The sequence below is a fragment of the Microtus oregoni genome, unplaced genomic scaffold, assembly GCF_018167655.1.
Source record: "Microtus oregoni isolate MIOR12 unplaced genomic scaffold, Mior012 000005F_ref0000423, whole genome shotgun sequence".
Taxonomy (NCBI): domain Eukaryota; kingdom Metazoa; phylum Chordata; class Mammalia; order Rodentia; family Cricetidae; genus Microtus; species Microtus oregoni.
In genome coordinates this window covers 6,102,664-6,130,490 of record NW_024543064.1, presented here as the reverse complement: position 1 = coordinate 6,130,490, position 27,827 = coordinate 6,102,664, and the positions used below count along the sequence as shown (strand labels likewise).

Sequence of the window (27,827 nt, the reverse complement as noted above, 5' to 3'; positions counted from 1 at the left end):
GCTCCCATTAGTGTATTTAGACAAATTTAGCTGCAATAGTACCTAAATAGCATTTTATGGACAAATGAATACTGAGCTTGTACTTGTAGTTTTTGGGGGTTTGGTTTTGGTTCATTGCTGTTTCCCGAGACAGGGTTTTTCTGTGTAGCCCTAGCTGTCCTGGAACTCTTTGTAGACTAGGCTGGCCTCAAACTCACATATGTCCCCTGCTTCTGCCTCCTGAGTGCTTGGGTCATAGTTGTGCACAACCATACCTGGCAAGTCAGGTGCATGCATATATATGTTTTGGTTTTCCAAGAAAAGGTTTCTCTGTAATTTAGGTGCCTGTCCTGGAACTAGTTCTTTTTTTTTTAATATTTATTTATTTATTATGTATACAATATTCTGTCTGTGTGTATGCCCACAGGCCAGAGGAGGGTGCCAGACCCCATTACAGATTGTTGTGAGCCACCATGTGGTTGCTGGGAATTGAACTCAGAACCTTTGGAAGAGCAGGCAATGCTCTTAACCTCTGAGCCATCTCTCCAGCCCCCCTGGAACTAGCTCTTATAGACCAGGCTGGCCTCGAACTCTCAGAGATCCGCCTGCCTCTGCCTCCCGAGTGCTGGAATTAAAGGCGTACGCCATCACCACCCGGCTTCAGGTGCTTTTATTTTAACTGTAGCTTTTTGACATGTATGCATTTTATATATTATATATGTATCATATTTTGTGCTCAGTACTCAGTTACTGATGTTAGGGTTTTGAAGAAAATCTGTTAATCATGGTTTGGGAAAGGGAGATGTTTTTTAAAATGTCTTTGACAGATTTTCACAAGGTCTTTTCATGTTGGTAGTAAAGCACGTGAGGCACACTGGTGAGATAGCTCGCAGGGAAACTGACTGCCAAACCTTCTGGTCTGAGTTTGCTCCCTGGGACCCCCCTGATAAAAGGAGATCACCAACCACTGCTAGTTGCCCTCTGACCTCCAAAGGAAGTTTTTATAATTTTAAAAAAGTATGCAAAGGTCCCTCCCTGCTTCTCCTTCCTGGGAATCTTGGCAGTTGCTTGCTATATATGCAGCATGTTTCGGATGGCAGAAGACTCTAATCTTACACTCTTCCTAGTAGAGCACACTTATTAGACATTCTGCATGAAAGCAGTATGCCTTGAAGTGGCTTCCTACTCTAATGCTGTAATTGTGAAAGGTGCTTTGGTCTAGTAGAAACTGCCAGATGCACTGCCATTTGATCTAAAAAGGTCATGGGAAAAGGGACGTTTAAATTAAGTTATAAATTACAATTGAAGAACAATATTTTGATGTGTGAGACCAGAGATGTCAAAGCAGGGGAGATGTAATTCATGGGTTCATTATAGAGCAGAGGTGCCTGACAGCTGAGCCATGCCAAAGGGAAATTTACTTGCAACACCATGCAGACAGTAATGGCAGCTCCTAAGAAAAGCCAGAGCAGAAACCGGAAACCTTACGGTGATACTTGAGTTTATGCTAATGAGGCAGCCAGAGCCTGGGAGATGTTTAATGACTGCTGTAATGTAAATGAGGTGCTCTGACATCGTGCACATTTTTAGTCTTATTTAAATTAAGACCTCATCCTTGCTCTGTAAAATAACATACTTTATAACCAGGCTTTAAGGCTGGTTCTCTCACCTCTGTGTCCAACATAAAGAGTTGCTGGAATTTGAGAATTGTTGAGGCAGGAGAGTTAAGGCTCAAGTCAAGATTTCTATGCATGGTAGCTTTGAGGAAGGGTATAATTTAATGTTTGTGGCAGTCCACAAGAAGTTCAATCATGAGTTAATTAAACTGTAGGCAGTCATTAAGTATTATTTATTCTTTTGAGAGGCTTGCCAGTAAAGCACTTATATGTATTAAATTATAGAAGGTAATAAGCAAGGGATGATTTGTCAGGCAGCGTAAGAGAAGCACATTTAACTTAGGCAATTACACAGAAATGTGTTTTTCTTCTTGTGGCATTATCTTCCTCACTGTTAATCAGGAAGGGTCAGGGGCTGTAGCAAGTCCCTAAACAGTATGAGCCGTGCATCTAAAATGTCACTGCCTGTGGAGAAACCACCATAGGGTTTAGAATTATTTTATTTTACTTTATTTTTTGGTTTTTTTCAAGACAGGGTTTCTCTGTAGCTTTGGAACCTGTCCTGAAACTAGCTCTTGTAGACCAGGCTGGCCTCGAACTCACAGAGATCCTCCTGCCTCTGCCCCCGGAGTGCTGGGATTAAAAGTGTGCGCCACCACCACCCGGCTATTTTAAACCTCAAGAGATTCTGATGCTTTGTGTCTCATGTTTCAAACATGTTTCAACAAAGCTTTCCATTGTTTCATGACAAACTGAGAGCTGGTAATTTACACATTTGACAAGTGAAAATGCCATTCCACAGTTCAGGATAGACCTAGTTAATGAGAGTATGACCCTAAGGGGCTGCAAAGATGGCTCAAGTTAAGAACACTTAACTGCTCTTCGCAGAGGACCTAGGTTCCTTTCCCAGCACCCACATGTCAGGTCACAACCACCTGTATCTCTAGTTCCAATGGATCCGATGTCCTCTTCTGGTCTCCATGGACAAAACAATCATACATATAATTTTGCTGTTTTTCTAAAGTAGAGTTTGACCCTGCTTTGGATTCTGTGCCTTTTTTTTGGCGGGTTCCTGTTCCGCCGGAAGGTGCTGTTTATACACACAGTCCCTGGCTCTGTGCTTCAACAGAACAGTTACTTTGTTAGAATGGAAACAAACCAAGTGTAGCCAGAAACTGATGCTGCAAACTTAAGCAGCAAAGTCCTCTACCACATCCTTGTGCAGGCCTGTCTTTGACGACACATCTTGGTGGCTAGCATGAAGGGTTGCTGAGTGCTTAGGCCCCATAGTGATGGAGAAAGGTCATTGGCTAATAAAGGAACTGCCTTGGCCCATTTTATTGGTTAGAAGATAGGTGGGAGGAGAAAACAGAACAGACCGTTGGGAGGAAGAGGAAGTGAGCTCAGTCTCGACAGCTCTCCTCTCTGGAGCAGATGCCTGAGAGAGACGCCATGCCCTGCTCCCGGGATGAAGCTCCGACCCAGGATGGACATAGGCTAAAATCTTCCCGGTAAGCGCACCTTGGGGTGCTACACACAGATGATTAGAAATGGGCTAAATTAATATGTGAGAATTAGCCTAGAAGAGAATGGGCCAAGCAGTGTTTAAAAGAATACAGTGTCCGTGTAATTATTTCGGGGCATAAGCTAGCCGAGCAGGCGGCCGGGGTGCTGGGAACACAGCCCCACCGCCCTTATTACTACACCATAGGAAGAGTTTGTATGTGCTCTTTGATAAGAGTGTGCCAAAAACGAAGGAAAGGACACCTCTTAGCCAAGCCTGTGTGTAATCCAGGGCCGCCTACAGGACACTTGACTAGAAAGAACAAATTATGATGGAGCCATTTGAAAGCTGGTAGATTTGTAAAGGATCCCTACTTTGTCACCAGATCCCCATCCTTAAATCCCAGGTCATTGGCTGAAAGCAAACAATACTAAAGCAAAACAACTAAAAACTCTTGGCAACCCCTTCATTGTGATGAATTTGGACGTGGTTTCCCCTAAATGACATCCTGCTTTAGTGGGGTGGGTGGCAGGTACCTCTACCCTCACTTGCTTTCAAAGATTGGAAAGTTGAGTTACAGTGTTAGTTTGTGGTCCCTGTCTTTTGCGGAGGTTCCCTGTAGTAAGTAATAAGAGCGGCGGGGCTGCGTCCCCAGCACCCCGCCGCCCGCACGGCTAGCTTTACCTGAAATAATTACACGGAAACTGTATTCTTTTAAACACTGCTTGGCCCATTTCTATCTAGCCTCTTCTAGGTTAATTCTCACATATTAATTTAGCCCATTTCTAATCATCTGTGTTACACCCCAAGGTGCGCTTACCGGGAAGATTCTAGCCTACGTCCATCCTTGGTCAGAGCTGAATTGCGTCTGTCTGCCCAGGAGCGGGGCATGGCGTCCCTGTCTGAGGCGTCTTACCTCACTTCCTCTTCCTCCCAGCATTCTGTTCTGTTTACTCCACCCACCTATGTTCTAAGCTATGAGCCCAAGCAGTTTGTTCATTGTTAACCAATGAAATCAACAGATTGATATATGACAGTCCCACATCACTTCCCCACCCCACCAGTAGTTCCATACTACACAGTTCTCTGTGCTTTCTATGACTATTACATTTAATCCCAGACCTTATCTACCTAGCTTGCTTACAAAATGGCTAGAAATGTTTAATTATCCTTCTTTGATTGCCTTTCCATGACTGCAGAGTGAAGCTGTAGGATGATTAAGGGTTTCCCACTGTCTCATTGCTGTTTCTTTTCCTAGCTTCTCTAGGACAGTTTCACTGTATTATCAGTGAGGGGCCTGCCATGAGTGTCCTCCCTGAACAGCTGTAGCCCAGTGGTCCAGATCAGGTGTTTAAAATTGGAAACCTGGGAAGAGGAGAGATGACTTAGCAGTTAAAAGTAGTTGCTTATGAGTTTGAGGCCAGCCTAGACTATAGAGCAAGCTCCAGGACAGCCAGAGCTGCACAGAGAAAGCCTGTCTCGAGGGACGGAAGGAGGGAGAACAGTTGCTGCTTTTACCAAGGATCAGAATATTATTCCAAGCATGCGTTATCATATGGCTCAAAACCACCCCTCTCTTCAACATCAAGGGATCTGATTTCCTCACCAGGCCTCTGCAAGAACCTTCTTCTTCTTCTTTTTTTTTTTTTTTTTTTTTTTTTTTTGGTTTTTTCGAGACAGGGTTTCTCTGTAGCTTTGGAGCCTGTCCTGGAACTCCCTTTGTAGACCACGCTGGTCTCGAACTCACAGAGATCCGCCTGCCTCTGCCTCCCGAGTGCTGGGATTAAAGGCGTGCGCCACCATCGCCCGGCTTGCAAGAACCTTCTTGCACAAACACACACACACAAATAAAAAAAAATCATAATTAAAAAGGAGCAGTATCTATGTTACCTTTAAAACAGTTGAAACGTAGGCAGTGAGACCTTTAGGTAAAGGTTCTTGTTCTCAAGTATGACCACCTGAGCTGAAACCGCAGGGTAGAGTGAACAAACTCCTGCAAGCTGTCCTCTGACCTCCACGTGCCCTCTATAGCACTTGTCCTCTTTCCATCCATCCCCCAGTCCTTCGTCCCTCCCTTTCTTCCTTACCGTACACGAGTAGATGTTAAAAATTAAAAATAAGCTGGATGGTGGTGGCGCACACCTTTAATCCCAACACTGGAGAGGGAGAGGCAGGAGAATCTCAGTGAGTTTGAGAATAACCTAATCTACAAAACGAGTTCCAGGACAGCCAGAACTATACAAAGAAACCCTGTTTTGAAAAACATAAACAATTTTTAATTTAAAAATAAAACAAATTTAAATTCATGTCTTTTACAAAATCAAATTATTTAAACCTTTCAACTTAATAAAGGAGAATATTTTTAATGGCAAATTTTAGAGATCCAGTTAAAATAACTAGTATTTTGGTTAAATTTCCCAACTCTTGACTGACATGAGGAATGTATGGAAATGTCCATTTTAGCTTCTCCTCCAGTTGGCTTACTTGTTCATGGTGGGTCAATCAGAGCATGTGGAATCCAGGTGCTCATAGCCTGGTGACTGTGTGGCTGTGCAAACCTGTGTTTCCTGTGACGCTGCTTCTCCTTAAGCTGTGTGTAGCCACACCTTCCCCGTGCCTATTATCTTTGTTGTTCATAACTGTGTCTATCCTAGAACCTAAAAGAGAGCCTGGCACGGGTGAGTACAAAATGGGTCCTAGTTGAAGGGATGAGGGGGTTCTGCTCTCTAGGCTTCCCCAGTGTGCTCTAGAGATAGTCTAACTTGTTATGGAGCTGCATAGGCCATAATCACTCATGGAATATTAAAAAATGTATCCTCAGTGAAATACAATTACCGTTGCATGTTCTCCCTCCAGCCACCGATTTGCCTGTTTTGTATGTTTGTTTTTTCAATTTTTCTTTCTACTGTTTGAGTTAACTACAGTCGAAAACTAGAAGTGTTTGGGCATGATAGCACTCTGGTTTGGTGAAACATCAAGCAGGAGGATGTGGAATTCCCAGCTTTCTTCGGCTGGAAGCTGCCTGGTACCCTGTTCTAGACAGGGTCTCACTCTGTAGCCCTAGTTGTCCAGGAGCTTGCTATGTAGACCAGGCTGACTTTCAACTCACAGAGATCTGCCTGCCTTTGCCTCTTGAATGCTGGGATTAAAAATGTGCACTACTAAGCTTGGCCCTACACTTTGCACTTTTGTTTTTGAGACAGGGTTTCTCTGTGTAGCCCTGGCTGTCCAAAGTTCTCTTTTTAGCTTTATAGGCACTGACTGTGAAGGTTGAGCTCTGCTGAGCACCAGAACACGAAGGTTCCTATAACTTAAAGTTTTCCCTCCTATTCTGTTTGCAACTGTTTAAATGAGGCTAAGAACACTGTTGTCCTGCAGAGGATGGGGTCAGTTCTCAGCACTCTCATGGTGTCTAATACACCTCCGGTTTCAGGGACTCCAGCAACCTCTTCTGGCCTCTTTGGGCACCAGGCACACACATGGTGTACTTACATGCATACATTCCGGCAAACACTCATATACGTAAAAATAAAATAAATCTTTTTTTTTAAATATTTATTTATTTATTATGTATGCAATATTCTGTTTGCGTGTATGTCTCCAGGCCAGAAGAGGGCACCAGACTTCATTACAGATGGTTATGAGCCACCATGTGGTTGCTGGGAATTGAACTCAGGACCTTTGGAAGAGCAGGTGATGCTCTTAACTACTGAGCCATCTCTCCAGCCCCCTAAAATAAATCTTTTAAATTGAATCATTCTAGTGTTATTTAACATGTAAACTGTATTGCTATTCATAAAATAAATGACATTTTAATTGTATGAAAAAATTCCAGAAATAAACAATTCATAGGTATCATGCATCCTTTTTATGGTATAGTGTTATGACTATTCTATTTTCTTAGTGTTTATTTATTCATTTGTTTGTTTTGTTTTTTAAGACAGGGTTTCTCTGTAGCTTTGGAGCTTGTCCTGGAACTCACTCTTGTAGACCAGGCTGGCCTCGAACTCACAGAGACCTGCCTCCATCTCCCAAGTGCTGGGATTAAAGGCATGCTCCACCTGGCTTTATTAATCTCCTAATGTGTCTTATTTAAATTAAGCTTTATCATTTATTTGATTACTTTGGGGAACACCTGGTGTATATACGTTACCACCCTCCATTTCAGGTGTCTTGTTGAGAGTCTTGTAAACTTCCTCTCACAGATGAGGGAACAGTGGCTCATCCGTCCTGCCCAAGCTTTCTCAGATGGATATGAGCGACTGCTACATTAGGATGGCATCCCTCCTCTGAGCAGACACCTTCAGTCCCAGCACCCAGGAGGCAGAGGCAGACAGGTCTCTGAGTTCAACACCAACCTGGGCTATAAAGCGTTCCAGGACATCCAGGGCTGTAACACGGAGAAACCATGTCTCAAAAAAACAATACAAAAAGATGGTATTCCTCAGTGGGTGCAGAGATGACTCAGCAGTTAATTTCCTGTACTGTTCCTACAGAAAGCTCAAGTTTAATTCCCAGCATCTGTTTCAGGCATATTTCAACCACTTGTAACTCCAGCTCCATGGGCTCTGGGTTCCACGGGTACCTGCATTTGTGTGCATGACACACAGAGATACACATACATGTATTTGAAATGAATGTTTTCTTTTTTATTATTTATTTTTAAAGGCAGTGATGGCACACACCTTTAGTCCCAGCACTCAGGAGGCAGAGGCAGTAGATCTCTGTGAGTTTGAGACCAACCTGGTCTACAAGAGCAAGTGAGTTCTAGGACAGGCTCCAAAGCTACAGAGAAACCCCATCTGGGAAGGAAAAAAACCCAAAAAGGGTGTTGTCCCTTCTATCAAGATTTCCTGTGGTTCCTTCAGATGAAAGCTTGCAAAATAACCATTTATTCTACCTTTTGTAACAGTTTCTGCCCCATTCAGATGCAGCATGGTGACATACCACAGTCTGATTGATTTTAGAAATGGTCACCGTTCTGGCAAATGACCTCATACTTTTTACTTTCCAGATTTGTTTGTTTCAGGAAAGGATGGGTGGTAGTTCTCAAGTATTGATTGAGCTTAGAGTAGGAGAGGCCAGGAACTGGGGTATATTAAGAGACTAGGCTGACAGCCGGTCATTTGCCCATTGAGAAGACAGAAACCAAGAACCAAGGAGGATCAGGGGACAGTGTGGCCTGAAGCAAGTCCAGATGGAGGCATGTATGTAGGAGTGGGGGGGGGGGACCTCTCCCTCTACTCAACAACCCACCAGAAAGTCAGTTAAAGGCCGTCTGTAGACAGCAGTATATTCTCTGTGGCAAATCGGCAGCTCTATGTCCAGTAGTCATTCCTATTTTTCCAACTATTAGCTTAAAGCTCTGCCTAGTTTACCCTGAGGCAGGTAGGAATGTCATAGGGATTAATGACATTTGATTTCAGTTCGCACCTAGACCAGTCTGTATGTTCTTAGGAGGAATTTCCTAGTCTCAGACACATAAGATTTAGTGTTCAGAAATTTTTCTGTGTACTATACGAGAGTTCGTCTATAGAAATTTGGTGAGATTTTTGTTCCTCCTGGTCCTGCAGCTGTTCAGTCTCAAAGAAACACACAGAGACTTATATTAATTGTAAACTGTTTGGCCTGTTAGCTCTTACAACTTAAATTAACCCATAATTCTTATCTGTGTTTAGCCATGTGGCTTGGTATGTTTTCTCAGTGAGGCATTCTCGTCTTGTTTCCTCTACATGTGTCTGCATGGCGATTGCATCTCTGCCTTTCCTCTTCCCAGTCCTCTTAGACTGGTTGCCCCACCTACACTTCCTGCCTGGCTACTGGCCAATCAGCGTTTTAATAAACCAATATGAATGATAAATCTTCACAGTGTACAAGAACATTATCCCACAGCAAATTTCAAGTTGCAGTATTATGTGGCTTTGTTTATAATATAACCCATCAGTCTAGAAAATGATTTAGGAAAAAAAATGAGTTGAGACAAGCCTGGTGCTGTATGCCTTTAGTCCTAGCACTTAGAAAGGGAGGAAGGTGGATCTCTGTGAATTTGAGGCCAACTTGGTCAACATAGTGAGATCCTGTCTAAAGAAAGGAAACAAAACAAAACTGGCCCGAAAGTGCTTTCTCTCTCTCTCCATGACTTTCGCTTCCCAACCTGTGTTTCTGTGTTACTGTGTGTCCGTGTGTGTATGTAAACCAGGAGGTGACATCATGTGTCTTCCTCAATCACTATCTACTTGATTTATTTTTTTAAATATATTTTTGTTTTTACTTTTAATCATGTGTATATGTCTATTATAGGTGCCCATAAAGATCAGAAATATTGGATAACGTGGAGCTAGAGTTGGGCAGTTGTGAGCGAGTTGTGAGTGTTGGACACTAAGTCAAGCCTCTGCAAGAGCAATATGCACTCTTAGTCCCTCTCCATTGTAATTTTCGAGATAGACGCTCACTGAACCAGCTAGCAAGACTCACTCTAGTGAATTATTTGCTCCTAAATGGCGGTGCTGAGATTTGAATCTCAGCAGAGCAGCTCGATGGTCCATACATTTCCTTGTTGTTTTGTTAGCCTATATACTAGATTCATTGTTTATAAAATGTTACTAATTTTTGCCCAGAGTTTTTTATTAGAAGTTTCAATTTGATCATTTGATTTGATTTTAAATTATCACTAAAATATGTGCTTTTCAAATTAAATAGCCATGTCAATTTCCCTTCTCTTCAGTTTCATTCCATGCTACGAAACATTCTCATTACATTAGAGAATATGTCAAGGGCCCACTTGCTTTAGGTATCAGGTAGAGTACGGACACCTGGCTTTATTTTATTATTTTTGTGTGTCAGGAAGAAGGCAAGCCCCATAGCCTGGATGATAATAGCTTACTAAATTTGGGTAAACTGAGGTTTCAACATGAGTGGAGTCTGTTGCGGGAGAGTAATTGAAGGCTTTTATTTTTTCATTTAATTTAGCAAGCATGTCTGGAGGGTCATCTTGGCAACAGGACTGTGTGAGACACCGGGCTCACACAGCAGCACATGTGTGGGAGGGCCTGCAATGGAAAGACAGGCAGATTTCAGCCGGGGAAGGTGCGGGATAAGCATGAGGGTCCTTCTGCCCAGTGGCTCTCAGCAGCATCTGATAAGAGGTGGGACATAGAAGCCTCAGCAGAAGGCCTTTGCAGGACAGGAGTGGTCAGTAGGATGCCCAGAACTAGGAAGCTGTGGGTTGTGAGATTTCATAGGAAAGGAGATTGCTCTAAAGGTCCAGCTGCTTCAGTCTCAGCTGCCACTACACAAGTACATCTTTTGGAAGTCTGTTATTTGAATCCTTTTTAATGATTTTTTAGTAAATTACTTCACTAAAAAGACTAGAAAAGAGAATCTGGTCTATCTTTGGGCTTCTTTGGAAAGGATGTGACCAGAATAACTGGTCACAACTGTAATAGAGCACTTGGGAAGCTAAACAAGTTCAAGACCAGCCTGGGCTACAGAACACAACCTTTTCTGGAAACAAAGCAGCGAAATGAGAGCTGGGCATAGTGGTGCACACCTTTAATCCTAGCACTAGAAATGCAGAGGCAGGTGGATCTCTGAGTTCGAGGCCAGACTGGTCTATATAGTGAGTTGCAGGACAGCCAAAGCTACACAAAGAAACTTGTCTCAAAAAACCAAAAAATAGATAACAAAAAGGAGTGGAACAAGAGACTGAGGCTTGCTAGCTGGGTTTTAGTTTTAGCTTCTACCTCATGGTGAGCATCTTTATTCATTTTTCAGAGCCATGGTTTCCTCACCTCGTAAATGGTATGGCAATAGTTCTTATCTTATGAGATTAAGTAAGGGTCTATCTTTCTCATAGGATTAGTTAAGGCATGTTGGCTTTGGTTTTTGTTTGTTTGTTTGGTTGGTTTGGGTTTTGTCGTTTTTCGAAATCAGGGTTCTGGTTGTCCTGGAACTCTTCTCTGTAAACCAGGCTGACCTTGAACTCAGATCCACCTGTTTCTGCCTCCCATGTGCTGGGATTAATGGTGTGCATCACCTTGACACTTCCCTTGTTTCCAGGATGTTCTCTGCTTTATTTGTCCCTTTTCTGTGCAGATCAGTTTTCTCTTACTGTAACAAATACCCAAGCTAAGTCATCTTAGGAAAAGAAAAGGTTTGTTTATTTTGCCCACGATTGCAGAGGTTTCAGTGTGGGGTTGCTTGGCCAGTTGCCGCTTTTCTCGTACTTGAGATAATGTGTTAGTAGTAGAGGATATGTGAAGGAGGAACCCACTCACCTTGTAGTGACTGGGAAACAAAAGCAATGTTGTGTCTCTATAGGTTCTCCCGATAACATCATGCTGGGAGCCAAGCCTTTATCACCTGTCCCATAGAAGAAGGATGGGGGTTAGGAGGGGAGGGCAGTGGGCCCGTGACAGTACATTACAATAAGATAATGCCCTTCCAGTTTCCTCTAGAAATAGATAGCTAGACAGACAGACACACACACATACACACACACACAATATAATATAATATAATATAATATAATATAATATAATATAATAAAAAGTATAGGACTTACTGTTATTGATTTACCTCCGTGTCTGTGTGGTACAGTTAATTAACTAAGGTCATTGTCGTCTCAGCTACATGAAAGCAGTTATGATGCTGGCAAAGCCCTGCAGCGCCTGGTAAAGAAGCCTGTGCCCAAGCTGATCGAGAAGTGCTGGACAGAGGATGAAGTGGTGAGCATGGACCTGTGTGTGCTTTGTGTTCTGGGCCTTTGGGGTGGTTCTTCTTGTGTGCATCCTCTCTGCTCCCCAGGGGAAGGGGCTCATTCAGAAGACGGATTGCCCGTAGTGTCCGTCCACTAAAGGAAAGAGCTGTTCTGGGAAGAGCCCTTGCTACAGGAGCACCCAGTTCAGCTCCCTTGCACCTTCTTGTTTATTTGTTTAAAGCTGAGTGTGAGTACATGTGCACCCATGACTTTATAGAGTTGTGGAAGCAGTGACAGGAAGGTTGCTGCACTTGCTGCCTGCAGCCTCCCTCTAAGTTCAGTGAGAGACCCTGTCTCAAGGGAGTAAAGTTGAGCAGGACATCCTGCATTGTCCTGCTATCTGCAAGAGGTACCTGTGATGTATCGCTCATACAAGGAGGAGCCATCAAAACGACTTGATTTGATTAAGTAGCACTGGGACCCGTGGGCAGCAGGAAAGCTCTACCTGAGTTTAGTTATCCTCGTAAACAAGGCTGGTGCAGGGCAGTATGTGAGACTTCCCTCTTCTAAACCAGAAGCTGGAGTAAATTTTTTTTTAGAGCTCATAGTACCTCAAGCTACTGAAAGCAGTTGCTCTAAAGCAGGAAGGAAAGGCTTCATTCAACACCAGAGGAGAGTGGAAGAGGAGGGTGCCCACAAACACAGATGCACAAGCCTGTGATTCCTATCCCACGGACCTGATGAAGCTACATCCCTGGCTAGTGACTTTTACGAAGTATTGCTGTAAACTGGGTGGTGGTGATACACACTTTTAATCACGGTATTTGAGAGGCAGAGGCAGGTGACTCTCCATGAGTTCTCGGTCAGCCTGGTCTACAGAGCTAGTGCCAGGACAGGCTCCAAAGCTACAAAGAAACCCTGTCTCGAAAAACCAAAGAGAGAGAACATATTTCTAGATTTCTACCAGGTAACTGTTGTAAGGAGGCCCACTTGTTGGTTCCCGGCTGCTCAGCCCTGAAATAATCACAGAGAAACTATATTATTTAAATCACTGCTTGGCCCATTAGCTCTAGCTTCTTATTGGCTATCTCATATCTTAATTTATCCCATTTCTATAATCTGTGTATCACCATGAGGTCGGGGCCTACTAGCAAAGTTTCAGCACATCTGTCTCCACCTCCTTTCTCCCAGCATTCAGCTTAGTTTTTCCCACTTTGCTCTGTTTCCCTATAGCTCTGCTATAGGCCCAAAGCAGTTCCTTTATTAACCAATGATATTCACAGCATACAGAGGGGAATCCCACATCACCTCCCCTTTTCTGTTTAAATAAAAAGGAAGGCTTTATCTTCAACATAGTAAAATTACATATAACCAAACAGATATTGGGCTGGAGAGATGTCTCAGAGGTTAAGAACACTGACTGTTCTTCCAGAGATCCTGAGTTCAATTTCCAGCAACCACATGGTGGCTCACAACCATCTGTAATGAAATCTGGTGCCCTCTTCTGGCCTGCAGGCATATATGCAGACAGAACACCATAAACAAAATAAATCAATCTAAAATAAAAGAGGTATCAAGTAAGAATAACAGTTACAATACCTACTTTATCGTTTATCATAACTAAGAAAAACTATAACTATCAATTCTTTAACTCCATCAAAGACTCCAGAAGGATATAATATTATCCAAGCAAACAGGAAGTGCATTGTAAGCAACTTCTAAAACTCTAGAATTGACAGAGACGTCTCACTGCCTGGACAGTCACCCAGAGTTCTTCTGTACCGTTGGGGCATCCATCTTCAGCCTACAGGCCCATAGTGTCCAGCAGACTTTTTCATGAAGCAGGAAATTTCAAAGACAGTTCCGCCTATATTGGCAGTTTGTCATTCACTTTCTTCTGTGTCCTGCAGAATGTCTAACAGATTCTTTCATGAAGCAGGATCCCTGAAGGACAGTCTCACCTTTAAACAAGTTCAGCAGTCATTGCTCTGCAGGTCCTGCATGTCCAGATCATTCAGAATACTGTCAAGCAGTCCAGCAAGAGCAGTTTCTTGCCCAAATGGCTGACCAACTCCATGAAGAGCCTCTTCAATGCCCATCTTCCTCTTGGAAGTTATTGGTGCTGCCAGGAGCAGATGTGTCTCATTGTCATAAAAAGTCTTAACCTTGGCCGGGCAATGGTGGCGCACGCCTTTAATCCCAGCACTCGGGAGGCAGAGGCAGGCGGATCTCTGTGAGTTCAAGACCAGTCTGGTCTACAGAGCTAGTTCCAGGATAGGCTCCAAAGCCACAGAGAAACCCTTTCTCGAAAAACCAAAAAAAAAAAAAAAAAAAGGTCTTTGTAGTAATATGGGCAACGGGGCTGCGTCCTCAGCACCCCGGCTGCCCGGCTAGCTTATGCCCAAAATAACAACACACAAACTGTATTCATTTAATCACTGTTTGGCCCATTTCTATCTAGCGTCTTCTAGGCTAATTCTCGCACCTGGACTAGCCCATTTCCAATCATGTGTGTAGCGCCCCTAGGTGCGCTTACCGGGAAGATTCTAGCCTATGTCCATCCTGGTCGGAGCTTCATCGCGTGTGTCTGCCTGGGAGCTGGGAGCATGGCGTCTCTCTGAGGCGTCTGCTCCCGAGAGGAGAGCTGTGGAGTCTGAGCTCACTTCCTCTTCCTCCCAGCGTTCTGTTCTGTTTACTCCTCCCACCTATGTTTTAACCTATCAGGGCCAAGCAGTTTCTTTATTGCTTAACCAATGAAATCAACAGATTGATATATGACACTCCCACATCAGGTCTTAACCTCTAAAACATTTTAAATGCCATATTCTGCCGGGCGTTGGCGGTGCACACCTTTAATCCCAGCACTCGGGAGGCAGAGGCAGGCGGATCTCTGTGAGTTTGAGACCAGCCTGGTCTACTAGAGCTAGTTCCAGGACAGGCTCCAAAACCACAGAGAAACTCTGTCTCGAAAAACCACAAAAAACAAAACAAAACAAAAAAAATAATAAATGCCATATTCTGTAGTCTTTGAAAGGTTTGAAGAATACCTATCTAACTGAAATATCTCAGTACATCCAGAAAACCTAACTAACATGACTACAAGCTTGACTATTATAGATGATTATCTATATACATTTTTTATTTAAAAAAAGATTTATTTATTTATTAAGTATACAGTGTACTGCTGGCAAGGAAGGCACCAGTTCTCATTGCAGAAGGTTGTGAGCTACCATGTGGTTGCTGGGAATTGAACTCGGGACCTCTGGAAGAGCAGCTAGTGCTTTTACTTTCTCAGCCATCTCTCCAGCCGCCTATAAACATTTCTAAATGAGCTGCACAAACAATACCTGAAGAGCAGAAATATACATATAACAAAATTGACTTTAAATTTGTATCAATAAAGCAATAGCCATACCAACGCAAATCTCTATAGCAGCTAACCATCTTAACTCGGTGTATGTCAAGTATTAACTGTTAGGTGAGGAGGATGGGAACAGCTGGGCAGGGTACTGCCTTACATAACTGGGACAGGAAGACCTTTGTGGAGAGAGAAGGGGAGCCTTTCTGAAGGACTATAGGGAAAAGAGAATTCTAGGCCCTTTGATAAAAATATGAGTGAGTTATGCAATAAGTTAAATGGTTGTGGCTGGGACACTGAGGAGAAGGCAGTCCCCAAGGGCAGAGCAAGTGTGGCCTATTGAACTGTGGTTTAGATGCTAATCATTTGCTCTGCAAGTACATTTTCTATGTCAGGGGGCTTCAGGGTGAGGTCCATGCACAAGGAAGGCTAGAACCAGAGGAATTCCATGTTCAGGTGATAGCTAAAACAAAAAACATGAAATTGAGTTGTTTTGAAAAGTCATGCTGACCCTCTTTCACCGTAAGCCATTTTCTTATAGGAAGGAGATAGAGTTCTGACTGGTGAGATTTTACATTCTCCAAAAGCCTTTGTAGAAGACAATAGAGGAAGGAAAGGATGGAGCCACTGTATAAGCTGAGCTCCTAAAGATGTCCCTCCATTTTGGCCTGTCAAGGGCATCCTGCCAGTGCAAGTGTACTAATGATTGCATCCATCCATTCCTGCTGTCTTGAATGAGCTTCTCTCCTCTCCCTCTGTCACTCTGTCTTCCCTTCTGTCACCTTATCTCCTGGAGATTCCCTCACCTTCTACCTCCTCCAGTTCTTCCTATTGCCCTTCTGTTCCCCTCTCTCCCCTACTGCTCCACCTCCCTCCAATCCAGCACTGACTCCCCTCGCCTTGCTCCCATGACCTTTCGTTCCTTCTGGAATTTCTAGAATACATAACAGAGTTCTTTCTTCTGTCTAAAAGAAAGCCAGTTTCCTTTTCCTGCAGCACTTCTCGTGCTGGCTCTGCTGCTACTCCAGGATCTTGAGCCAGAAGGGTGGGGGATGAGGAGCCTTGGGTATCAGAAAGAATCCAGCTTCGTTTTGAAAAACAAAACAGGGTTCCAAAGTGGTGACCATTTCAAGTGTGGGATAATGTTGAAGCGCCAGTTAGTTTGGGCTCATTTTTATCGTGTTTTCTTCTATTTGAGAAATGTTTTGGCAGTCACCCAACCCTTGCAGAGCTGAAAGATCGAATGGTTCCCTTGTTTGTGAAAGCTAAGCCTTGTTTTCTGAAACCTCAAACCCGGACAGTGAATGAGAGGGAGGGATTGGAAGAATGATAGGTTAAAGGAAGCTTTCTATGCAGAGTAGCTGAACAGTGGCAACAAGTCAGGGAAGGCCCTCTTCACTTTCGCCTGCCTTTGGCTGTGTTAATGGGCCTCTTCTGCTGAATTCACAGCATTTTCTTCTCATTGTAGGAATCAAGGAGTAAGGCACACCAATGTGTTCACGCTGAAATAGATGTATTTCTTTATTTTTCCCTCATGGTATTTGATATAATTGGAACATTCTGGTTATTTTTACTTTATTGTCTATAGCATGTTAATTTGACCTAATACTCAGTATCAGATGTACCCAAATGACCTCCACAAAATGGTTCTGAGTGTTGAGGTGGGAGTTTCCTAGCTGGGCTAGAAAGGTGACCTGCACTTCCTTGCTTTGGCAAGCCACTGCTCCCTGAAGAATCCAGCTTCTGTCCATCTTAGTGTAGACCAGTGGTTCTCAACCTGTGGGTCGCAACCCTTTTGGATATCAGATATCCTGCATATGAGATACTTACATTATGATTCATAACAGTAGTAAAATTACAGATATGAAATAGCAACAAAATCATTTTATGGTTGGAGTCACCACAACTGTATTAAAGGGTCTCAGCGTTACGAAAATTGAGAACCACTATTATTGTAGATTAGACCCTAACTGTACCTTGAAGCTGAGCTCAGCCATCTGCCTGCTTTTGGAACCATTGATCCTTCTTTTGATCTCCATCTTCTATATTCTCTTTTTTGTTTGTTTGTTTTTGTTTTGAAAAGGGTCTTTGTAGCCTAGGAAGAAGATGACCTTGAACTTCTGATCCTTCCACCCCCACCTCCTGGGTGCTAGGGTGACAGGCCTGTGTCACTGCCCAACCTGTTTTCCTCTTTTTCGAAGTTTTTTTTTTTAAAGATTTATTTTTAAATAAAATTAAACACAAGTGCCGGGCGGTGGTGGCGCAGGCCTTTAATCCCAGCACTCGGGAGGCAGAGGCAGGCGGATCTCTGTGAGTTCGAGGCCAGCCTGGTCTACAAGAGCTAGTTCCAGGACAGGAACCAAAAGCTACGGGGAAACCCTGTCTCGAAAAATCAAAAAAAAAAAAATAATAATTAAACACAAGTAAGTGCTCTTTGGAGGCTACACACCTCAGATTGGCCTGGAACTGGGATTGCAAGCAGTTTTGATGTGTATGGTACTGTTGGGAAGTGGTCTTCTGCAAGAGCAGCAAATGTTCTTAGCCCTATAAGCACTTTTACATACTTCCCACAGCTGACCTGAAATTTTTAACTTTTGGAGTCAGGTTTAGTGATGCATATCTTTAATCCCAGCACTTCATCCCAGCACTTGGGAGGCAGAAGCAGGCCAATCTCTGAGTTTGAAGCTAGCCTGGTCTACAGAGGGAGTTCCAGGACAGCTAGGGCTACACTGAGAGTCTCTGTCTTGAAAATCCAAAAAATAAACATTGAAAAAATAAAACTAGTCAGCACAACTAGTTTTTGTCAATACCTGAACTTGATACTGCAACAAATTCTGCCTTCCTAGAGCAAATATGAGAATCACAATGGTAGCTCACCTATGGGATCGCTCATGTTAGATGGACCAAGTCATATCAGAGAAGCATTTTTGGAAAGAGTGCTTAGGAAATTCATGACTCTTTCCATGTACTACAAAATGGACCAAAGTAAATGGATGAATGCTATCCATGAGGGTTAAATTAATGATTAACCAATTTCACATACATTATGCTAAAAGCATCATTTCTTTTTATGTCATCCAAACTGGTAGGATTATGAAGAGAAGAGGAAGGAAATAAAAACAAATCAGTATGTTACAATACACAAAGTCTAGGTTATTGGGTTTTTAATTATACATGATAAACACATTTAAATATAACACAAAGGCCCCAGGCTGAACTGCATCGAATTGAAGAAGATGAAGTCACCCTTCCATGCTTTGGTACTTTCTAATTCTGTGTGTTTGTGCATGCAAGCCACTGGTGGCCTCTCCGTGGCTGTGCTGATGCTTATTGTGCTGGGATCCCGTTGCTACTTGCTGCTGTGCTCCTAATTAGCATTCAGCTGTTGATTATGGAAATACTGGGATGCTTAATTGAATTCTTGTTAAAATTCTGGGCCTGTAGTTCCCTCATGGAGTTTGCCTGACTTGCAAGGTTATAAGATTGGGTGCTCCATGGAGTTGTACACTCACCCTCTGCTCCTGTCCTGTTGGCTGCAATTGTGTTTTGTTTTGTTCTCATGTTGAGTTATCTTTCAGCAAAAGGTGTCTCTCAAGGTGTAGGTTTTGTTGTTTACAATATTACAGCAGGGTGCTTTCATCTCTTCTTGGGTAACTGTAGCTTTTTTTTTTTTCCTCCCCCCGAGACAGGGTTTCTCTGTGGCTTTGGAGCCTGTCCTGGAACTAGCTCTGTAGACCAGGCTGGTCTCGAACTCACAGAGATCCGCCTGCCTCTGCTTCCCGAGTGCTGGGATTAAAGGCGTGCACCACCACCGCCCGTAACTGTAGCTTTTATTGTGAAATATGTTTTCCATTAAATATTTTATAACAGTTTTGTTGTAATCCATTGAGGTGAACAACCTAGATAAAAATGAACTCTGATATTTTTAACCAACGACAGCTAATCGACTGTGATAATAAACCTTGATTGGTCGTGCGTGTGGATTCATTTACAAGTTCATAAACTTGAAAACATCTAATCCTTCTTTCCATTTAAAACTCAGTTTATCATAGATGCTTCCTTTCAAAGTTGACATGATACAGCAAGTTATTCTCTAAGTATTTGTAGTCCAGGGAGCAGTGCAACTGGCCAAGGACTTACCTAGTTACAGAATGCAAACACAGTGGGGTCTCCCCAGCAGCATCTTCAGGTGCTGTATCTGCTTGAGAAACACTGTTTCCATTGTTCTCTGGATGTGCTGCAAAACAGAGCTACTGTGTGGGGCAAAAGTACAATGCATTTTATTTACTGTTTGTGAGGCAGTAGAGGAAAATGGAATTCACAGCAGAATCAAAGTTAAGGTCCAAGAGCAGCTAGGGGTTGTGGAGGTGAAGGCAAGGAGGGGACAGTGCTGCAGAGGAAGAGGTTCTCACCGCCCAGAGCTAGCCTGGACTGATTTTACACCCCATAGTCCTGGTGTTCAATGGCAAAATCTTAATCCACAATGTAGGAGATGGCTTAGTGTGTGTCATTTACTTTTGAGAATTACAATTTTGTAAATTGTTGGTATTTTACATAGTGATCTGAATGACACTGGTGATGGGGTCCTGTATGTCATTTAAGATAAATCTGTTAATTTTATTTTTAAATATATGCCATCCCCCTGTGGTTAGAACTTTATTAAAACCTGCCTATCGATCTTCGTTTATGTGAATACGTGTTTTATAGCACTGTAGTTTGATTTTATGTGCTTAGAGTTGTGCATGTAAATGAACTGTATGGTATTGGAGTCCTCAGTTTTGTTGTTTGAGACTGGGTCCTGCAGTGTAACTCCACTGGCTCTAACCTCAGCAGTCTTCTTGCCTCAGCCTTCTAAATGTGGGGTTTCAGACATGCATGACCAAGCCTGACTAGAAATTCTAATTACAGGTTGGTTTTGGGGGAGGGGCAGGGGGTTGGTTTTCTAATACAGGGAAACTCGAACTCACAGAGCAAGTGATTTCGAGTGCTAGGATTAAAGGTGTGTGCCACTGATGCCCGTTGGATTTTTTTTTTTTTTTTCGAGACAGGGTTTCTCTGTGGCTTTGGAGCCTGTCCTGGAACTAGCTCTGTAGACCAGGCTGGTCTCAAACTCACAGAGATCCGCCTGCCTCTGCCTCCCGAGTGCTGGGATTAAAGGCCTGCGCCACCATCGCCCGGCTTGTTGTTTTTGTGACAGGGTCTTACTGTGTATTCCTGGCTGGCCTGGAATTCACGGAGATGCCCCTCCCTCTATCTCTTAAGTGCTGAGAATAAAGCAAGCAGTCACGACTGTGTCCAGCTGATTTTATACAGTTGGGTATGGGTATGTGCCCATGAGGACAGGTGTCAGAAGAGACCAGAGGTATCTGATCCCTGGAGCCAGAGTTACTGTCAGTTTTGAGCCACCTTGTGGGTGCTGGGAACTGAAACCTGGTCCTCCGCAAGAACAGGAAGTGCTCTTAGCTGCTGAACCATCCATCCTGACCATTTTTTTTTTTTTTTTTTTTTTGGTTTTCGAGACAGGGTTTCTCTGTGGTTTTGGAGCCTGTCCTGGAACTAGCTCTGTAGACCAGGCTGGTCTCGAACTCACAGAGATCCGCCTGCCTCTGCCTCCCGAGTGCTGGGATTAAAGTCGTGCGCCACCATCGCCTGGCTTCTGACCAAAATTTTTAAAGCTCAAAGATATTGTCCTTCACAGGGCAAACCTGCAGTGATCTAACCTTAGGTGTGTTGTGTGCAGTACATCCCATGGCAGCTGTTTAAGGGATGAACTGTCTCTCTGTGTTAGCTGCCCTGTCTCCAATTGTAAACTAAATTGGCGCTGCTTCTTTCATCCCTTTTTAAGTTTTCCATTTTGTTTTGTTTGTTTTGGGACTTGGTTACACTGTCAGTCTCAGACTGATCTAGAAATGGCAGTCCTCAGTGACTAGAGAGATGGCTCAGGGGTTAAGAGCTCTGGTTGCTCTTCCAGAGGTCCTGGGTTCAGTTCCCACCTGGCAGCTCACAGCTGTCTGTAATTCCAATTCTGGGTATCTGACACCCTCACATAGACATGCATGCAGGAAAAACGCCAGTGCACATAAAATAAATGAAATCTTTAAAAAGAAAAAAAAGGGGGGGGCAGTCCTTTTTCTTTTTTTCTTTCTTTCTTTTTTTTTTTTTGTCTTTGTTTTTTTGAGACAGGGTTTCTCCGTAGCTTTGGAGCCTGTCCTGGAACTAACTCTTGTGGACCAGGCTGGTCTCGAACTCACAGAGATCCGCCTGCCTCTGCCTCCGAGTGCTGAGATTAAAGGTGTGTGCCACCACCGCCTGGCCGCGTCTCCGTTCTTAACTGTTAAGAGTAGGAAACAGAGGCAGGCGCTGACCTTTTCTTCCTGATGGAAACAGCGTTGGCTGCTCAGACCGTTGTGTGCTCTCAGTGTGATTCAAGGTCAGATTCAGTCCTTACTGGCCAAGAAAAATGTAGTTGCAGATAAGAATGACCTAGTATTTCAAGTATCAGTAAAATTGGATTGTTTCCTGTGATACTCCTATCAGCCTTTGCACCAAACTCTTGTTTAAAGAAGTCGATAGTGTGGATAGAGTTTATTGTCAACTCCTTTCGGAAATGAGAGTAAATTAAAAATCAATTATATGTGCAGAAAGATGGTGGAAAGCAGTCAGTCTGTCAGTTAGTTTGCAGAAAGAGTCTACTGTTTAGCAAACTATATGGAGAAAAATTTTTAAATCCTTTTGTCAATGAAATAGGTCAATTATTAGAAAGAGGCCTCTTTAGATTGTATTCGTATGCCAGTTGAAGTTGCCTCTGGGTTAAGTCTAAGACTCATCTGATACCTTGCATTTCATAGACAGCTGCTTCCTTGTGTGATCAAAGAAATGCTCCTTTTTTGTATGTTTTCTCCCTATTCATTTGTAAAGCAAAAGTCATTCTCATTTTCTGTTACTAATATTGTTTTTTAAAGCTTGTTATCTCCTACCCATATTTTTACTTGATTTTCTTTTAAAGCCAGCATAGTGTCATCATCCAGGACTCCCCGTGTGTGCTTACATGTTTGTGTTTTGTATTTGAGCCTCAGAGCAGAGCTGAGGCGGGGAAAGAGTAACCCCACCATGAATGTGAGCATGCCTTTATTGTTTATTGCAGCTCCGGATAATCATTTTAAATCAAAGATTTTTTTATGGAACATTTTTCATTTTTGCTTGAGAGGGACAATGTCCCTCTTCAGATGTTTTCAGATTGAAAGATTCATAAATACTAGGGCAGTGGGCTGTTGAAACCATATTTTCCATCTCATTTTCAAGGACATGTAAAAAAATGGAGATATCGTATACTTCTCACCACTCAGTCATCTCTGTTCGTTTAAAAAATGAGAACAAGACACAAGGGGGCTTGAGAAATTGCATGTAGTTCTCCCATAGACAAAGTGGAATTTTATAAAAGTGAAGAGGATGAAACCTTTTTCTTCTTCAGTTTCTTAGCAACAGATCAGAGTCAGTTTTAATGTGTGTGTTTGGAACATCCTGTGTACATCAACATCAGAGCCTTTTTCTTCCATGGGTGTGACATCTAGACTGCTGTCTGGGATTTGGTGTTGGGAGAAAGAAAGGAGGCAGAAAACCTGAGAGAATGGAACTCACTCGGCACCAGCTTCTGTTTCCTGCACCCCTCTGTCTAACATCTAAAGTCTCTCATGCAGAGGTCATAATAGTCATGGTAGCCACATGATTGCCTAAGGCTGTTCTGATTTGGACTTACTGGTTGAAACTCAGCCAAGCAGCCATGGTTTTATATGCTGAGGCTATAGCAGAGCAAAATAGGCAAATATGCCTGCCCTCATGGGGTTGGCATTGTACTAGGCAAGGTAATTAACACTAAGTGTCAAGTGTTGTATGTTAACTCAGTGCTAATGAGACAGCAATACACAGTCCGGGGCAGCTCAGTGAACTCTATTTAAGGTAGCCCTAAAATGTCACTTTTGAGTAAAGACCTAAACAACATTTGAGAGCCAGCCTTAAAAATTCATAGAAGAACATTCTAGACCAAAGAAACAGAGAATTGCAATGATCCCCTCATTCTTGTGAGAGATCCCATCCAATGTGGAGTGTTCTACGGTAGCTGAGCTGGAGGCTGTCTACCCAAGCTTCCCTATGCTGTGTAAGCCATGCTCATTGCCCTGTGACAGGGTCATCTGGGTACCTGTGCACTTGATGGGGAAGTCTGAGTGGGGTCCTTGGCCTCCTTGGCCTGTAGGTGAAAACTCACCTTGTATACAGATGTACTGGAAGAGTCAGGAAGAGATAAAGTAAGTAGGCCATGTGCATCTTGAAGCTCATGCCTGCTCCTAGAATTCCATTCCTTCTACCAAGCAAATGGGCAGTCCTGTGAATTGTTCTGCTTCCTTGAGCTTCGGTCCCTCCCTGCTGTCTCTGTGGTTTCAGTTGTGTAGGATTCTGAGTCAGCCTCTTCAGACACTACCAGCTCCGAGGGTGGTATCTGAAGCATTTTGATTTTATAACCAGAGTGGACTGTCTTTACTACCTGTGTTTACTCTGAGTCCACATTTGTGCAAAGAGCTATTTTTCTTGAGTATTCTGGCAGAAGAAACATCGCTGAAAAGGAAAGGGTATGAATTGTTCACACCTCAGAGTAAAAGTTACTTGTGTTAGATCTATTTCCTAGCAAATTTTAACCCAGGAAGTAAAGCATTGGAACCATTTGGGACTATCAGTCTAATACTCTGAATTCTATCCCCTGGGAAGGAGAAAGGATTTTAAAAACCGTTCTCCAGCCAGACGGTGGTGACACACATCTTTAATCCTAGCACTCAGGAGGCAGAGGACAGGTGGATCTCAGTGAGTTCAAGGTCAGCCTGGTCTACAGAGCAAGTTCCAAGACAGCCAGGAGAAACCCTGCTCAAAAATCAAACCAAAACAAAACTGTTCTCTGTTGGGTCCAATGCTGGCTTTGGGAGTCTGCTCTGGAAAAGGCTCTCGGTAATACCATTTGACCAAGTCTGCTCGTTTCTGTTTCCCCTGACTTTTGTTGTTGTTGTGTTTGTTTGCAGGAGTCTTACTATGTAACCCTGGCTGGCCTAGAGCTCACTATGTGGACCAGGCTAGCCTCAAATTCGGAGATTCTCTTTCTCCCTGCCTCTGCCTCCAGAATTCTGGAATTTAAAAGTTTGCACTACTATGTCTGCTCCAGAGAACTCATGCTACATGCAGTGATGATGGTGGTTACTGGCCAGGGTTAATTCCCTAGCAGTGCTCTGTCCACTGACCAGAGAACTCATGCTACATGCAGTGATGATGGTGGTTACTGGCCAGGGTTAATTCCCTAGCAGTGCTCTGTTCTTTCTCCCCAGCACTGAGAAGTGAGTGCCTGGAAGTTATCTAGTCAGTGTGTCAAGTCTGCCCACTGGGCCAGAGTGACATGTCTTTTCACTTGTCTCCATGCTCAACTATGAGGACTAAGTGCTGTGCTTTAATGATTTATATTCCCAGAACCTAGCCGGCATGTGGAACAAAGATGGTAGATAATCAGAAAATATTTAGCTGGCTCAGATAGAAGAGAAGCTCCCTCTGAACTTCAGGTTACTTCCATGGAGTGATCTGCCAGGCGATGCCGCTCTGCTGTTACCGTCTGACTGCCAGCCACTGCACACTCCGAGCTTCAGAGTTGACTGTTTATTTGCTGGTCCTTGTCTCCTTGTAGTTTTGTTTGACACCTCTCCCCCTCCCCCTGCTGCCGCCAGTTGTCTGATTGATTTTACTACTCGATTGCAGTTCCTAAACGTGGAGTGGTGGTGCTAGAAATAGTCATTGGTATAGAACTTGCCTTGCACATGGCTCTCCCTAAGTTCAGTTCCCAGCACTGCACATACACACCAAGTCTTACCCTTGGCCATTGTCATCCAGATTTAGTAAGGTATTAGCAGGGAGCAGGAAGGAGCTTGGCAGCGGTAGCCCAAGTTAGCCCGGTCTTACTGCCTGACATGCTGTTCTGTACAACTCAGCACTCTTTCCAAAGCATGGTCTGTTCATCCGACTCTCAAGACTGCCTGCTGTGCACAAACCTCTGGTGTGCCTCCGTTCTTGTATCAGTATCAGAGTGTTGGCTTACCTTGCAACCCATGCAAAGGGTTGTAGTAGAGTTAACCTTGACAGTGAGAACTAGGAAAGTATCACATGTATACACCAGAGAACTAACAAGGAAGGGATAGGGGAAGTCACACATTTAAAGGAAAGTAAGAAGATGAAGCAGAATGATTGAAATGTGTACCGTTCTGCCTGAGCCTAAGACATTTAATATTTTAAAGTGTGCACATGCTAATATCCTGGATCATTTTGTCAAATGTTCAGAAATGATGCTTCCAGGATACTAAGAACAGAATGCCTTAGGGTTACAGCCTGTGGCCACTACCCTGTGTACCTAGGCCATCTCTCTGAGGTCATAGATCCCACTCTGTTAATCCAAGGCCAATTTAACTTGTGGAGAAGACGAATGGGTGAGTTTTACTCTTTCCCCTCTCATCTAGATGCCCCAATACTGAGGTCAGGTAGAAGTAAAAGAATGGTAGTCTGTGGAGGAGGAGTCATAAGCCTAGCTAGACCTGGTGGCTAATGCCTGTAATTCCAGCTACTGGGGAAGTTGAGGCAAGAGAATCAAATTCAAGGATGGCCTAGGCTGCCTGGTTAGTTCAAAGCTAGTTTAAGCAACCTAGTGAAACCTTGTCTCGAAATAACAAGTAGGGGCCAGCAGGATGGCTCAGCAAGTAAAGGCGCCTGTCATACACACCTGGCAACCTGAGTTCAACCACATGGTGGTTCCCAACCATCTGTAATGATGGCCTGCAGGCATACATGCATACAGAATACTGAGAATACTGTACACATAATAAATAAATTAAAAATAAACATTTTTTTCCTCTAAATAACAAATTGGAGAAGCAGGGTATAGTGACACACACACACCTGTAATTCCAGCACTTGAAAAAGAAGGAAGGGTGGCCAGGGCAGTGGGGGGCTGGGGCAACTTTGCACTTGCTGGCAGGTGCCTGACAGGAAATCTGGATCCGGTGTCATTCCGCCCTGAGATTGTATCCTAAATTAATGAAGTTATTCATATTAAAGAAAGTGAGGGGCCGAAAAGATGGCCCAGCAGCTGAGAATGCTTACTGACCTTGCAGAGGGTCTGGATTCAGTTTCCAGCATCCATAGCAGGCAGCTATGCACACAGGCAGCTATTCACAGAAACTCATACAGACAGACAGACAGACATAGAAAAGGAGTAAGTCCAGCGGGACTTGGTGGAGCATGCCGTTAATCTCAGCACTCGGGAGGCAAAAGCAGGTGGATCTCTGCGAATTAAAAAAAATCAGTCTGGCCTGGCAGTGGTGGTGCACACCTTTAATCCCAGCACTTGGGAGGCAGAAGCAGGTGTATCTCTGTGAGTTCCAGGACAGCCAGGGCTATCATACAGAGAAACCCTGTCTTGAGGGGTAGAGGGCGGCGGGGGGGGGGTGGGGGGGTAATATATCAAATAAATTTTAAAGAAAAGTTTAAATATGAAAAGAAATGGCCAGGCGATGGTGGCACACGCCTTTAATCCCAGCACTCGGGAGGCAGAGGCAGGCGGATCTCTGTGAGTTCGAGACCAGCCTGGTCTACAGAGCTAGTTCCAAGACAGGCTCCAAAGCCACAGAGAAACCCTGACTCGGGGGGGGGGGGGGGGGAGAGAAAGAAAAGAAAAGAAATTACACAAATACAAACAACGGTGTTCTAAATTTCCTAATCTGTTTTTGGTATCCTGTGAGCTGCGGAGGATAGGAGGAAGGCATGTCGTGGATTAGTTCCATTCTGTGTTCTCCCCATGCAGCTCCGAGCTGTCTGGGTAGCAGACATTAACATGAAAACCTGTGCAGATGTCAAGCATTTGCTGGCTAGCTACTCGCCAAACAGGTGTGGTCAGCCTAAATGTGCCATCCAGGGCCTTAACTTCTAGGTGGGCTTGATTGTCCGCTTTTCAAAGAGGAATTTAGATAATAAATTTAGCAAGATTGTCATAAGCATAGACTTGAGAAGCTAGGTAACCTAAACTTCTAATGCGTCTGACAATCTAAAATAGATGGACTTTATATATGGACGGCACCAGCATCTGTGCTAACTGCCGCTGTGCTGAGGAGAAGAATTGAACTCTGGGTGTGTTTAGGCAAAGCTATTCACATGCCACAGAAAGATGGCAGTAGACTGAACATTAGGCTCCTTCTTCTCAATCTAGGCTATGGAGATGGAATTCCACAGTCCTTTAGCAGCACACAACTTAAGGTTGTTTTCAGATCCCACTGTGAGGCAGCCCAACTTCCTTCTCTGCTCTAAGCTTCCCTGGAATTTTATGACCCTAGAACAGCCTGACCTTGGTGAGTCTTGGGCTTGTAGAACTTGGTTTTCAGCAGCAGGATAATCTTTCCCTCCACTTTTATATTCCTGTCAGACATTCCAGGGATCCAAATGGATTTATTCTGCCTCCTGGTTATACTGTGGAGTGTGTTGCTCCCACATCTCAAGAAGACCAAACATTAACCCCGTACCTCCACACTGCACATGCTCAGTGAGCACTGGTGCACTCCAGGCTAAATTGGCTGTGCCTGTGCACGGGGCCTCACTTCAGCA

The 27,827-nt window shown here is 43.7% G+C and overlaps 1 protein-coding gene across 11 annotated transcripts in view; it reads left to right on the top strand.

The window, feature by feature from the left end:
- LOC121447913 (arginine-glutamic acid dipeptide repeats protein) overlaps positions 1-27,827 on the top strand; it is a 372,377-nt gene that overhangs the window by 261,712 nt on the left and 82,838 nt on the right. For all 11 annotated transcript variants that reach the window (XM_041651205.1, XM_041651199.1, XM_041651198.1 and 8 more), the window contains one exon: positions 11,727-11,825. In XM_041651205.1, the coding sequence (XP_041507139.1) occupies positions 11,727-11,825 (99 nt within the window). The remainder of the gene's footprint in view (positions 1-11,726; positions 11,826-27,827) is intronic.